The sequence below is a fragment of the Erithacus rubecula genome, assembly GCF_903797595.1.
Source record: "Erithacus rubecula genome assembly, chromosome: 12".
Lineage (NCBI taxonomy): Eukaryota > Metazoa > Chordata > Aves > Passeriformes > Muscicapidae > Erithacus > Erithacus rubecula.
This window is the reverse complement of record NC_136664.1, coordinates 11,830,219-11,843,631: the sequence shown is the minus strand read 5'-3', so window position 1 is coordinate 11,843,631 and position 13,413 is coordinate 11,830,219. Positions and strand designations below refer to the sequence as shown.

At 40.4% G+C, this 13,413-nt stretch overlaps 1 protein-coding gene across 2 annotated transcripts; it reads right to left on the bottom strand.

Moving 5' to 3' along the window:
* Positions 1 to 491: 491 nt before the first annotated feature.
* SNX20 (sorting nexin 20) lies at positions 492 to 7,187 on the bottom strand. Of its 2 annotated transcripts, XM_079316440.1 has the most exons (4): positions 6,720 to 7,187; positions 5,700 to 5,877; positions 3,936 to 4,087; positions 492 to 1,481 (listed from the first exon to the last, which is right to left on the bottom strand). In XM_079316440.1, the coding sequence occupies exons 2-4, from the start codon at positions 5,863 to 5,865 to the stop codon at positions 813 to 815; spliced, it is 987 nt and encodes a 328-aa protein (XP_079172566.1). In that variant the 5' UTR covers positions 5,866 to 5,877; positions 6,720 to 7,187; the 3' UTR covers positions 492 to 812. The 2 variants fall into 2 exon arrangements, with proteins under 2 accessions (XP_079172566.1, XP_079172565.1); XM_079316439.1 differs by lacking the exon at positions 6,720 to 7,187 and having other exon boundaries at positions 5,700 to 6,688.
* Positions 7,188 to 13,413: the final 6,226 nt, after the last annotated feature.

Here is a 13,413-nt window from a genome sequence, read left to right as displayed (position 1 = left end):
TCAGTGGACTATATTCAGCAGAGAATAGTGACCCGTGCTAGATAATGACATGCTAATTGTAATATTCATGAGAATTAATTTACCAGATTGTTAAAATAAGTGTATGGGAGAGACCTTAGAGTTGAGGCAAATTACCAAGGCAGGCAAGCAAACAAGAACGTGCCTTCAATGCAGAAAGTCATAAAACTGTGTTAGTTACAAAAGGGAAATGAAGTGTATTCCCTCATCTGTGATGGAAAGATCATTACTTGTATTTTTTGCTCCCACCAAAGTTGATTTTAAGCCTTCCCTCTCCTCCTGTCCACAGCTAAATTCAGTGGGAACAGGACCAACCCCATCATCCTCAGAAATGGCAAAATGCCATTTGACCAGGCCCCAGCTGGAGGAGTAAAAAACTACACTCAGTGCCTGACGGTGCACCCTTTAGATGGCATCTACTGAGAAGATATTCTTCTTGAAAGGAAGTAGTTTCCACATGAACAAGTAAGGCCTCTGATTGTGTAGATTTTCAAGTGCTTTATTAATTGTATTTTCAAATTCTGACTTTTCACACAAAATTAGCTGTGCTTAAATAACCAAATCATAAATGATTATTTTCTTAAAAATTTCCTTCAAAAAACCTTAAGGCACTCCTCATGTACTTCTCATATCTGTACAGTAGATACAATATATTTCAACATAGATATTAATGTTCCTTTGAACACAGATTTTTTTCCTATTAATACAGTGTTATGCAAGCCAAGCAGGTGATTTCCAGTGCTCACTCTTTCAAGAGTTTGCTCTTGGAACTTTCCATTAAATGTTTCTGGTGTTCACCGTACATACTCCCGAACCGCAAGTTCCTTCAGGGTAAAAACCCGCACGGGATCTTTCTTTGTCTTCCATTCTTCCAGCTTTTCCTGCAAAGACAGAAAATCCTTGCCAAGTTCATAGGCCAGAGTGATCATTGTTTCTAGCAGTGGGATGTAATACCTGTGGCTGGTGTGCACGTGGAGGCGTGACAGAGCTTTTTCTCCGTATTCAAAGGCACTTGCTGGGTTTTCCAGGTCCTTGTGGCACACCACGATGGCACAGAGAGTTGGGACAACTGCAACAGGGTTCCCTCTGGTCAGCCTTTCCTGCAGCCCAATGACTTCTACAAGGATTTCCAAAGCTTTGGTGTACTGGCCACCCCGCAGGCAGCCGTACGCTTCCTGAAGCTCTGGCCTTGTTAAAAAGTCAATAAATTTCTTAGATCTTCTGATGTATTTCATGGAATATAGGAGTCTCAGGTAATCCTTGAAGGCTAATTTTCTTTCATTGATTATTTCTTCTGTGAAGTTCCCTGTTAGAGTTTTTTTGGGAAAGGTTACATCTTCCATTTCTTCACTAAATTCTTCCAGCAGATTTCTGTGCAGTTTCTCAAAATCTGAATAACGCCGTTCAATTACAGACTTGTTGCTGTCAAAACTCCCTGTTTGCAAAATGATGATTTTATATACCTAAACACAATCAAAGGGAAAAAGTAAGCATGAGAAGTGACCATTATAGCCCCAGCAGAGTCAGATTTTGTCTGGTAGTGCTATGAAAAGATTTTGTGCTTGTTCAGTCCCCCAGCTGAAACACTCCTGCACCAATTTGCTGTGTGTAATCTCATGTACTCCTATGGCAGTGCTGCTAAATTAGTTACAGCCTGGCATTATGGTGCATGCTCAGTGCAGAGTGAAAGATCTGCAGCCATCAAACTAAAAATTCCCACCTCCTGCTGTTCTGTACTTCTGTCACCAGACAGGCTTAGCACGTAAATAAGTTGTACATAAACAGGGCACTAACAGATCCCATCCTGCAAGGTGCTGGGGAAGCAAACTAGCAGCAGACTGAAGCACATAAAAACATTTAAAAAACATTTCTGTAGCTGTACTTTGTTTATAACAGCCATGGCTGCTGCAATCAATCATCTTCAGTGAACTGAATGGATTTCCCAGACTTAATATTGAATGGAATCTATTTTATGTCCATCATAATATTCAGAAATGCTCTTTGTATAAGCCATTCCTAGGGATTTGGAGTGTTGGTAGTGCTGTGAAAGAAGAGGGAGTATTTGGCAATATATCTGGTCTGTGCAAATATAAGATGGAGCGATTCCAAATCCTTTTCCCCCCTCTAACTCATTGTCCTGTATTCAAACTTACCTCACATTTAAATAATACCAAAAAAGTGACATTTCTACAACAATCTGCTATCCAAAGCCCTTCACTAGCAGCTAACAGCTGTGCATTAACAGTACTCAAGAGCACATCTTCCTCAGCTCTTCACTAGCCCCAAAAAGACCATAATAAATGTGGTATTAGGCAAATAGCTGCAAACCAAAATTCTGTGTTGTGTTGTCCAAATAATCTCTTCTGGTTCTGATCCAAGCACAGTGGTGCTGAGGAAGGGCCAGTCCCTGATGTGTAAACCATGGTAGCCCATGGGGGCCAGTTTAACTGTGTCACCAGACACCAGCTGAGGACAGACTGTGACCTCTTGGATGATGACCATGTTCACATTCACCTTCATCCTGGTCCCACTGATTTACACAGGAGCTGGAGGAGTTTTGCTCATGGCTGTTATTTTCTTTGCTGCTGTTGAAGGATGCAAACCAGTACTCACACTATGCCTGTCTGATTCTCATCTTTGTTTTTCCTTAAAGAGAAATTCTCTCTTTTAATCTTCATAAATGATCTTTACAGGCACCTCTTGAAAGGTTTCTAAATTTGAGCTGACTTCTCTGATCTCTTTTCATTTGTAAGCACTGTGACATTTTTCTATACTTTGTCCTGCTCCCTGCTGAAAAGTGTATATATGCCTGATGCATCCTAAAACTATCATAAGAGCAATTTTTTAAAGCTATCATTCCATCAAGGGCATCTAAGTGAATAATTTACAAGTAATTACTTTTTTATTTGTGCAGTGTGCATTAAAAAGGTAAGAAGTAGCACTTAATTAGACTGTCATTCAAATTGGCTCAATTTTGTTGTAATGTAAATTTTTTTGCCTAGGCTTGTGACTTATGACTAAGTTTAATTGTACATATGCTGAATGATACTCTTGCTCTCATGCAGTTACACAAAACCAACTTTTAGCTATTCTGAAACTGAATATTCAAGAGTGTTTGCAGGAAAAGCAGCAACTAAGTAGGTGTGTCCAGCATGCAACAAGATCTTAGGACAGTCTCCAAAATATTTACCTGCTTCAAATTCTACCAAACTGGATCATCCAGTATCCCTATCTGAATTTCACAGGAGTACTGGGAGGCACTTACTCTAGATCAAGGCCAGGAGCAGAATCAGAAATAAAAACTAAGTGCCAGTACTGTGAAAAAAGATACAACAATCCAACCTACTTGGTTGTTCCCACTCCTCATACTCCTCATTCTTAACGTCTTAAAAACATGACAGGAATATTTTTTCTTAGGAGCCACCTAAGGGAGCTCTAAGTAGGTAAGGGGAACAATCCCAAGCAATCTAGCTGGAGGATGTCTTAGACTTTGTCAACATCAAAGAATTCTTGTGCTAAGAGAAATCTCTGATGTGGAAGTTATACAAATGCACTGCTGCTGCTACAGCTGGCTAGCTCAGTAGAAGTGTAAATATACAGATAATTTTACATTTGTGTCAATTTCCTTAATGTTGACAAAACTCTCTTTCAAGGATACTCAAGATACTAATTTATTTGATAACACTTTTCCACTGCAGCATATTTTGTGAAGTGACTGTCAGGGATTTTTTAGATGCAGATTCCACCAGCCAGGCCCATACAATCAGTGAGAACAGGTTCTACTCAGTGTGATCATGGCTTGCCAAACTTGGCCCTTGGTGAGGCTTTCATGTAGTGAGTCCTGCTGTGTGCTGTGCAGACCCCTGTAGAGTGGATAAAAATTAATGATCTTCTTACATATTCATTTCTTAGCTTACCACATATTTCGATAAGTGATGCTCTACAATCCTGGTTGATGGGATTTCAAAAAGGAGTTTGATTTGTTTGCACTGGCGTTTTTCATTCCTCCAGTATTCCTGAAGCTCCTTAGTGGTCATCGAAGAGTTGGGACTTAGGGTTGCACTGGAATCTAAAATCAATATATTTAGTATTTCAGATGATGTTCTTTCCATTTGGAAAGAAAATTCTTACGTGTTTGTTGTGAAAGGACAGACTAGATTTTCTATTGCTATAACAGCAAGACCAAAAGACTGATAAAATAAATGATTTCACTGCTAATAGTCAGGAGCAGATGCTTTGAGGAAAGCTATTAGGGTCTGAAATTTTTAAAGAAAATATATTACCTGCAGAACACTAAATTATAGGGAACATACTGTCATGAAATATTGTATGTCAGGGTTGTAACCCAGGGCGCAATCTGAGCAGGAGATTGGCTTCATCACCCCAGAAGTAGCCCTAAGAAACACTGACTGAATCTTTTGAGTCAGATGTTTCTCCAGGCTTCTTTGTTGCTAGATGGATGAGATAATACAATGCAGCTGCAAATTCAGACATATATTAAAAAACTGACCCTACTCAAATATGAGGTTTGTGCAGTAATAGGAGAAAGCTGAGAAAACATGAATATCCTAACCTCAAAGCTGGATAACCAGCTCAGCTGAAGGAGAAATTCTCACATTCTCTCTTTTTTTTTTTTGTAGCTGAACTGATGGCAGAGTTCAGCCACAGATATTTTATATACCTTCCTTCTTTCCCCTCTCTCTCTTCTCACAGTCACCTATACACATATACACATGTATATATACATGCATATATAAAAAATATGGGACAGATGGTTGGGGAGTTTGCTTAAAGGAGAATTTGATGCAGAATTTCAAAAAGGTGATTCCTCTGTCTTTGAAATCTACTGACAATAGATTTCATCAGGTAGCACATAGGCAGCAAAGTAGATAAAATAAATGGAATATCTGTATCTCAGTGAGCACACTGGTCCCAGTTTCTAATCAAGGATGTACCTAACACTCTGCCAATGGAAGTGAAGGAGCAAAATGGAAGGATAAAAGAACAGTTTGATGCAGAAATAGATTTGTAAAGGCACCACAGTACTCTTTCAGTGGCCCCACTTTTACATGTTCTTAATCATTTAACCATACAGTTTCAATTATCAAGGCCTTGGGGGTTTGGCTCAATCCCTACAAAACATCTATTTCCTAGGAGAGGTGGTTTTTATGACATCCTTCCAGATTTAAAATCTTGATGAGATTATATATATTTTGGGTTATACATAACATTTTATTTAATAACAGATGAGAGCAATCTTAGGCATGGTAAATGTTCAGTGCTGCTTCTTTAAAGGCATGTGAGAGCTGCCAGCCTGAGATTAGCTTCAGTTTGGTGCCCTTGCTGATACTGTCAAGAAGTTCAGATTTGGTGATTCACAGAAAGTGCACTCCCAAGACCAGCCATCTGATCACCACTTTCATTCCTAGTGTGTAAATTAAATTGTGATACATTTTAGGCACTATTTGAAAGGAAACCTCTGTGTCTGTATATACACACCAGGATGAGCATCGGTTTCACTACTGCTACATTATTGCTACAACTGTAATCAAGGCTTATATTTAGTGGAGTGTGGCAGTACAGCTTTGAACCACTGCTGCAATAAATAAGCAAAGTTTTTAATACAAAAGATAACAGCATAAACAGCTACATGAAAAACAAAATTAAAGGGTAGCATCAACCTTCAGCATCATCGTTTTCTGGGTTTTCTTTTCTCACTTGACACGAAATTTCAGCTTTGGGTTGATTTTCTTCTTCATTAGATGGACTTGTGGTAGAAGATATAGTAATTGTGCTTACAGCTTCCAACAGTTTCTTTTCTGCTGTGCAGTGTGAATCTTGGTCCATTGCTTGCTATCACTGAAAGATACAGACCCCATGACTTTCTTAGTATCACGTCTTTAGGAGATCCAGTTTGGTAATTTTTTATATTATTCATTATACTCTATGAACTTGTATCAATGCAAATTCCTAAAAATAAAAGTAACAAATAGAAATATCTACACAGTGAAGAACCATTCCTATTACTGTTACCAGTGAAAGTGTTTGGATGTTTTTCTGGCAGCTTAAAATTAAATGAGAAAACTACAAGTTATGATGAATAATATTAGATGGGAAACTCTGTTCTTTCTATGAGAAATTTGTCATGAACTTCAGTGTGGGCAGATTTCTTCCTCTTTGTCTTTTACCTTCAAGTTTGCAATTATGATCTCAGATGAACTAAAAATCTTTGAGATAATTAGTATAACCAGCAGCCTGGTTCTCTTACACTGCTAATATTTACTGTTCTCAAGACTCAAAAATTTACTGTCTGTTCTTAATCACAACCTGTAGGGCAAAACAGGATGATATCTAAAATACTATAAAGTTTTTAGCATATTTCACAGTTTTAGGTTCCCTCCAGAGAATTGTGTCTGTGCTGTGAAAACAGAACAACAGACTTTGACAATGGCCTGGTGGAAGGAGATCTGAATTTTCTAATTATTATATAAGTATTCTCCTTTTACTTGTTCTTTTACCCTACACATACTGAGCTATATTAGGTCTGTTCTGCTAGGACTATTTTACCATGCACTGACAAAATGCTTGATACAATATACTCCTACTCCACAGACCAGGTTGGCTGTTCTGCTGCTTAAATATCTCCACATTTAAGGATATTTTCTGTTTTGTTGGGGGTTTTAAGAACAAACAAAACCTACCTGTTGCATCACTGTGTTATATGAGCAGTTGAAAAAGTTCTAAGAACATCCTAACAGCTTTGCCAAGGTGCTGTGCTCCCTTAGCATGAGTGGAGTGCTGCTCACAGTTCAGCCAAGGAGTGAAAACCAAATAACAGAACAATACAGTTTTACAAGAAACCCTGCTAAAATAACGCCCAAGCAGGGGTTATTAAGTAATAGGAGGGTTTAGAAGGTTGTTGCTACACATAATTTTGCCTCCAATTTACCACACAGTGGTGCAATGTTGGGTACAGAGGTGAGGAAACTCCTTCAGCAGACTTACTGATTTCTGGCAAACTGTAAGGCTATAAAAAGAAAAGAAATTGCTTTCCCCACTGGAAATAATGGAAGTGCAAACCACTTTCCTCTAACAGAACCTTTCCTTTGGCTGGCTTGCACAAGCAAGTATACAGATGTTGTCATCCTCCTTAATGAAAGCATCATGGAAATCCTTATTGTTGGAGTGAAAGTTGTTATTGTTCTTCAGTTCTCCTTATGATCTGCTTTTTGAACATGAAGAATAGTCATAGACTATAGTCAATAGAATTGTTTAACTGCTCAGTCTTTTGAAAATCACAAGAGTTTATCCCAAGAGGATGTATAGCAGATTAAATGAGGAATCTGAAAACAGCCAAACAGATTTAAATGACAACTTTTTTTCTTGGTTATAAATTGGGATAACTTTATAAGAAAAATTGTATTTACATTGAAAAAAAATAATTGTAAGTGCATAGTTTTATATCCATAAATATATATATGCATATATATGTGTATAATATACATACATACATCTCTATATACGTGTATATATACATACTATTTTAAAATATGGTTTACTAGGATATATAACAAACTTGTAAGGAGAAGAATACAGAAGTGGATGTTATGACACACAAGTCTTCTGCCTCGAATATATTTACCTTGAATACTAACTGCACTTCATGTAAACAGCTTCATTTTTCACAGCTAAAACTCATCACAAGCTCTTTTAACTAAGCTACTGCTCATTTTTTCGTATTAAAAAAAAAAAAAAAATCCAAAACAACACAATCTCTCTGCCTCAAGGCACACGATTTATCTTGAGCAGACACTCACCTGCTCGGTTTCGGGGTAGGCGCTGCTCAGGCTCCTTGGCTGTATTTTGGCAGCCCCAGACCCGGGAGCGCCCCGCCGAAATCGCGGAGTTCTTTTACCATGAGGGCCCCGAGCGAGGCCGCGCACAGCCCAGGGGGCAGGAAAAGATGTCTGTGCCTTCTTCGAGCGTGCACGTTCAGAGTGCCACAAAAAGGAAGGAAGAACGCTCGGCTCGCTCGCACTTCCCCGTCCCTTGGCCATTGCGCATGAACCCCGCCTCGCCTCCGCACCCGGGGCAGCATCCCCGGTACCGCACCCGGGCACCAACCCCGGTACCGCACTCAGCGCAGCATCCCCGGTACCGCACCCGGGGCAGCATCCCCGGTACCGCACCCAGGGCACCATCCCCGGTACCGCACCCAGCGCAGCATCCCCGGTACCGCACCCGGGGCAGCATCCCCGGTACCGCACCCAGGACACCAACCCCGGTACCGCACCCGCGGCACCATCCCCGGTACCGCACCCGGGGCACCATCCCCGGTACCGCACCCGGCGCAGCATCCCCAGTACTGCACCCAGGGCACCATCCCCGGTACCGCACCCGGGGCAGCATCCCCGGTACCGCACCCAGGGCAGCATCCCCGGTACCGCACCCGGGCACCATCCCCGGTACCACACCCGGGGCAGCATCCCCGGTACCGCACTCGGGGCACCATCCCCAGTACCGCACCCGGGGCACCATCCCCGGTACCGCATCCATGGCACCATCCCCGGTACCACACCCAGGGCAGCATCCCCGGTACCGCACCCGGGGCAGCATCCCCGGTACCGCACTCAGCTCAGCATCCCCGGTACCGCACCCGGGGCACCATCCCCGGGCACCACGCACACCCCACCAGCAAACCCTGCAAACTGCTCTGCACGCACTTCTGAGGCCAAAACAACACTTAGGAAAAGCGAAATTAGGGGGAAAGAGCTAAGTACGTAAAATGTACTTATGTGGTAAAATAATGCTCTTTGAGTTATGTTTAAAACACAGGCTTAACATCCAGTTCAGGAAAGAAAATGCAGATGGCATCACAACAAACATCCTTGCCCTGTGTAAACTTGCAGTTCTGACAGGAATCCTGATTCTGCACAGTGCAGAACACATGATTAATCTAATCTGCTCAATTAAAATTCAAATAGGGGCATTATCATATCTGACATGATTACTAAACTTGAGATGGGCTTACGAGTGTGCCTAAAATTAATCCTTTATGTGCTTACATTCATTGTTGAACTGAGGACAAAATGAAGAATTATGTATTAATCTGCATGTCCTTTGGCCCAGATGCTTCCTTTCGGAGCTCACTTCAGTTTGGAAATTTGCTTTAAACCATCAGGATAGCTATTTCTGGGGTAAATAATATGGACATTATTTTTTTTTTAGTAGGGTAAATTTCCCCACTGACACAGCTCAGTCACTGAAAACCAAGCAATTTTAATGTAGCACAAATGTGGGAGGCAAGCATCCAAAGGACCACATGGATCCTGCCCCACACATTCCTTTAGAACAAACAATTTAAAATAATGTAAAACCAGGGCCCTAAACTGGTAATGCTTCTCTTCTGCTCTATTTGCAACATACAACAATGCCAGCTTTAACTTGGACTTGGTCTGAATGTAGGAGTTTTGCCAAAATAGCTGTCAGAATGATGAAAAATCTTTTGCACGCAGCTACAGCCACACTGGCAAAAGCCCTGGAGTAGGTGCTGTTATATTGGCAGAGTCCTTCGGCCACTTTAGTGTATTCCCTGAGAAAAGTGATTTAATTTATACCCAAAAAGAAATCTGTGCGTGCCAATTCAGCTCTAAGGTGTAGCTATACCAGCCAACTCTTTTAAGTGTAGAAAAGGCATGGATTTTTTGGCACTGCTCTGATTCCTCCAAAGGTAGATTTATGGGTTTGGTTACAATTGTGAACAAGAACCAAGGGGGATTTCAGTGTATTTCACTCATGCTGACAGTTTACCGATGTATCTAAACTTTGAATTCAGAATCAGTTAATTTGTGTATTGCCAAAAAGCAGTGTATTGTTTTGTGATGCTTAGTGCTATTGTCCTGCTCTTGGTAAAGTGAAAAGAAAAAGTACATTTTTCAATACATTACGTGTGACCTCTACTTTCAATTATTTCAGAATAAGTAAGTTCTAGTAAAATTGACCCAGATGACTGAAAGAAATGAAATGTATTATTATATTCACAAATCAAGGGTTCTCCACAAGGCTTCTGTCTGCCTCAGTAGAGTTAGATATTATGGTCACAGCTGTTTCCTGAGGGTGTTCCTCATGCCCAGGAGCTGTGACATCCACAGCAGGTTTGGAGGCTGCTACTCCTCATCCTGCTCTCAGGAGCTCAGGTGTGGTCCAAACAGCACCTTGCCCTTCACTGGGACCCAGTGCTGTTAGTCTAGCAGCATTTTACTTTCCTAGGTGTCTACTTGATTAGCACATGCAAAACACACTGCAGTACCCAGTGTTGTTTGCTAGCAGAATGCATAATTAATATTTCCTTTTATATTTTCAGCTATGCTTCCAAAAGTCGAATATTTTGTGAAAGTTAAGCAGTAGAAAAGAAATTTTTCACAAAGGCAGCAAAGCATTCTGAGAGATGGGCAAGTGCACTTACACCATCAATTTACCTTAATACTCATAAAACTGTGGTAAATTTTAATGGAAAAGCATTCTCTGTTGTTGTCAGGGATGAAAAGGGATCCTGATGCAGTGGCTCACTCCGAGTTTGTATTCTGTGCAAGCACTGACTCTGTCAGACATAAAGAGCATTGGTGTTAAAATGCACCTGCCAAGGGATATGGGAGGAGTGTGCTCTGCAATAATGCAGGAGGGAGGCAAGGTTAAAACCATAACAGTGTAGTGCATAAAAGGTGGTTGTCATGTGAGTTATGTCCTCCATACCCATTTGAGATGAAATGACTCATTTTAAGAAGAATAACTGGAAAGTTTATGGCCAAAACTTGGTGACTAGCAGAGAGATGTGGCAGCATTATGATTCCATGTAAAGGATGCCTGCAACTATTGAAAGGCTGTGTGCTTTTAATAGTTAAAGAACCAAAAGAGACTCCTGCTCCAGTGTCAAACATTCTGCCTTGACTTATACCCCAAATTGGGCAGTTCACTTTTTCCCAAGCATACACATTACACAAACCCAGACACAATATTTAACCACAGACTACAAAGCTGGTATCAACTGGAAAACTTGGGAGCTAAACCAAAGTCATATATGAAGTTCAGTTTTCTGGCAGATTTTATTGACATTTTATCACAGGCAGAGCAAGATCTAATTCTTGTTAAAGAATGTAGCTGTAATATCCCTATTGCAAATTATCTTCAGCTTCTGTCCTAAGAAAGGCAGCTTCAGGCAGCCTCACAGTCTGTGCTGCTTTTCCATCTCAAGGCCCAAATTATTTAGCTGAACATGATTTATTTGACTAAATTGTTCATTAGAACAGTAGATAATGACAAAAAGCCCTAAACAAACAAGCGGAGGCAGAAAAACCTGACATATTTATCCAAGCCTCTTTCCATCACATAACTAATATTTAGAAAATGCAGTCATATTGTCTTTGATGCTTCTACAAGAACCTTTCCTCTCTGTTTTTTTAAGGCAGCTGGATAAATACCAACCACTTCTATGTTTGAATTAGCAGAAAAAAAACCCATCTGTTTTGATTAATATTCTGCACTTTTGGGGCAATGCTGTGATAAATGAATACCATACTCCTATCCTGGCACAGCACAAAATTCTGTTCCATGCTATGCTCTAATATGTAATTGCACAGTGTTGTGTCACTTGGAAGTGGAATTTGTTTACCATATTTCATTATTACAAAACATGTCTCTCTTAACAAGAGTGTGGTTTAAAGAAATCATTCGCTGTTTAATGGCAAATGTCTCGTGCTGGTGTTACTGACAGGGTTGTCAACATAAAAGAGACATAGCAGGCCCATTGTACACTGCCAAAGTCCTGTTATCACTTTACAACTCCTTTATACTTCTAAAGGAGTATGAAGGAGCTTTAGAGTAAACAGCAGTCTTGGCCTGCCTTTCATCTGTGGTCTGTCAGTGACACGGAGCTGTGTGCAAGCCCAGTGGGTCAATAGGATATTAACTTGGGTTAGATGTCACAAGCACTGCTCTGCCTGCAGAATGACAGCCTTTGTGAATGGGCCATGTTGGTCATTTGTCCTGCTGAATTCATAGAGATTAAGTGCATAATTACATGGAATACAGATTATTTAAAATATTTGGTTGTGAGCTGTTAGGAACACTACATGTAGTCATTCCTATCAAGCAGTTTGATGTTTTATACTCATAATGTGTCTGTCCCCTTTTCTTCTCACATATAATTATGGTGTACTTTGGCTAATTCTTATTAGTGATGTTCCACATGTGTTTTATTTATACCCAAAATGTAAACATAATGAAATTTGGGAAAACATGGCATGTTAATGCAGTTTGCAGTAGCATAAAAGGCAGCTCCACAAGCAGAGGCTGCAACAGCTGTGTGTAGATAGCCACCTTGAGGATCAGCAGAGCATGGCTTGGGGTTACTGTGTGCTCTTCTGCAAAATGAGGAAGGCATAAATCTTAAATATTAAGTACAGTATCTTTTCAATGCTATTTATTGTTTAAAAATTAAATGAGACTTTGAAATGTAATTTTTCTTTTAAGGGACTAGCTGGAATCATTAGTGTGAGCATTCATTCCACAGTAAATGGAATTTCATTGTTTCCTCAAGAGTTCCCAAAAAGCCCCTGCTGGTGTCTGTGTCCCATCTTGCACATACCCACACGAATAAAAGCCCCTGTTCTGCCTTTCCATCTTCCTAGCAAAAGCCTTGGTAGTGACTCACAGTGCTTCAGAGCTTAGAAATGGGCACTCTGCCTGATTTGGGGCTGCACTGGATCTGCTTGCTGACTGTCTCTGGATGCTGGAGAGCTATGGGGAACAGGATTAAAAGGAACGCCTTTACTAAATCACAGGAAAAACATATATTAAGGGAATGCTACAGATGCTAAGAAACCAGGGAAGTTTATTTATGTGCCTATAATATTATTGTAACCTCCCGAGGTACATGATCAAATGCTTAATCCTTAAAAGATGCTTCCCTGTAGGAAGTCCACGTCTAAAAGTGTAAAACTTTAGAAATACTTTAAATTTAAAGCACTGGTTTAGAATACTACAAGAATAAAAGCAAATTTACTCTGAAATAAATGTTTTTTGAAATGCTGAATGTGTGAATGGAGCCTTTAAACCTGACCTGTTGAGAAACTCCCTTCTATTCCAGGGTTCATTCTCTCATTCATAATTTAAGCAGAGCTCACTATCTATAAACAGCAGTGGATAGAAAAAGTGGAACAGTGCAAGTTGCTAAGTGGATAGAATAGCGCAGCACTCAGATGACAGGCACAATCAAAAGTAGGTCGGCTAAGGAGGAACTGCATTTGGCTTTTATTAGATGAAATATTTAGTAGCATTACTTCAATTTTTTGGGAGTAAAAACATTTCAGAAGCGGGTGTTGAAGCCGGACGGAAGGC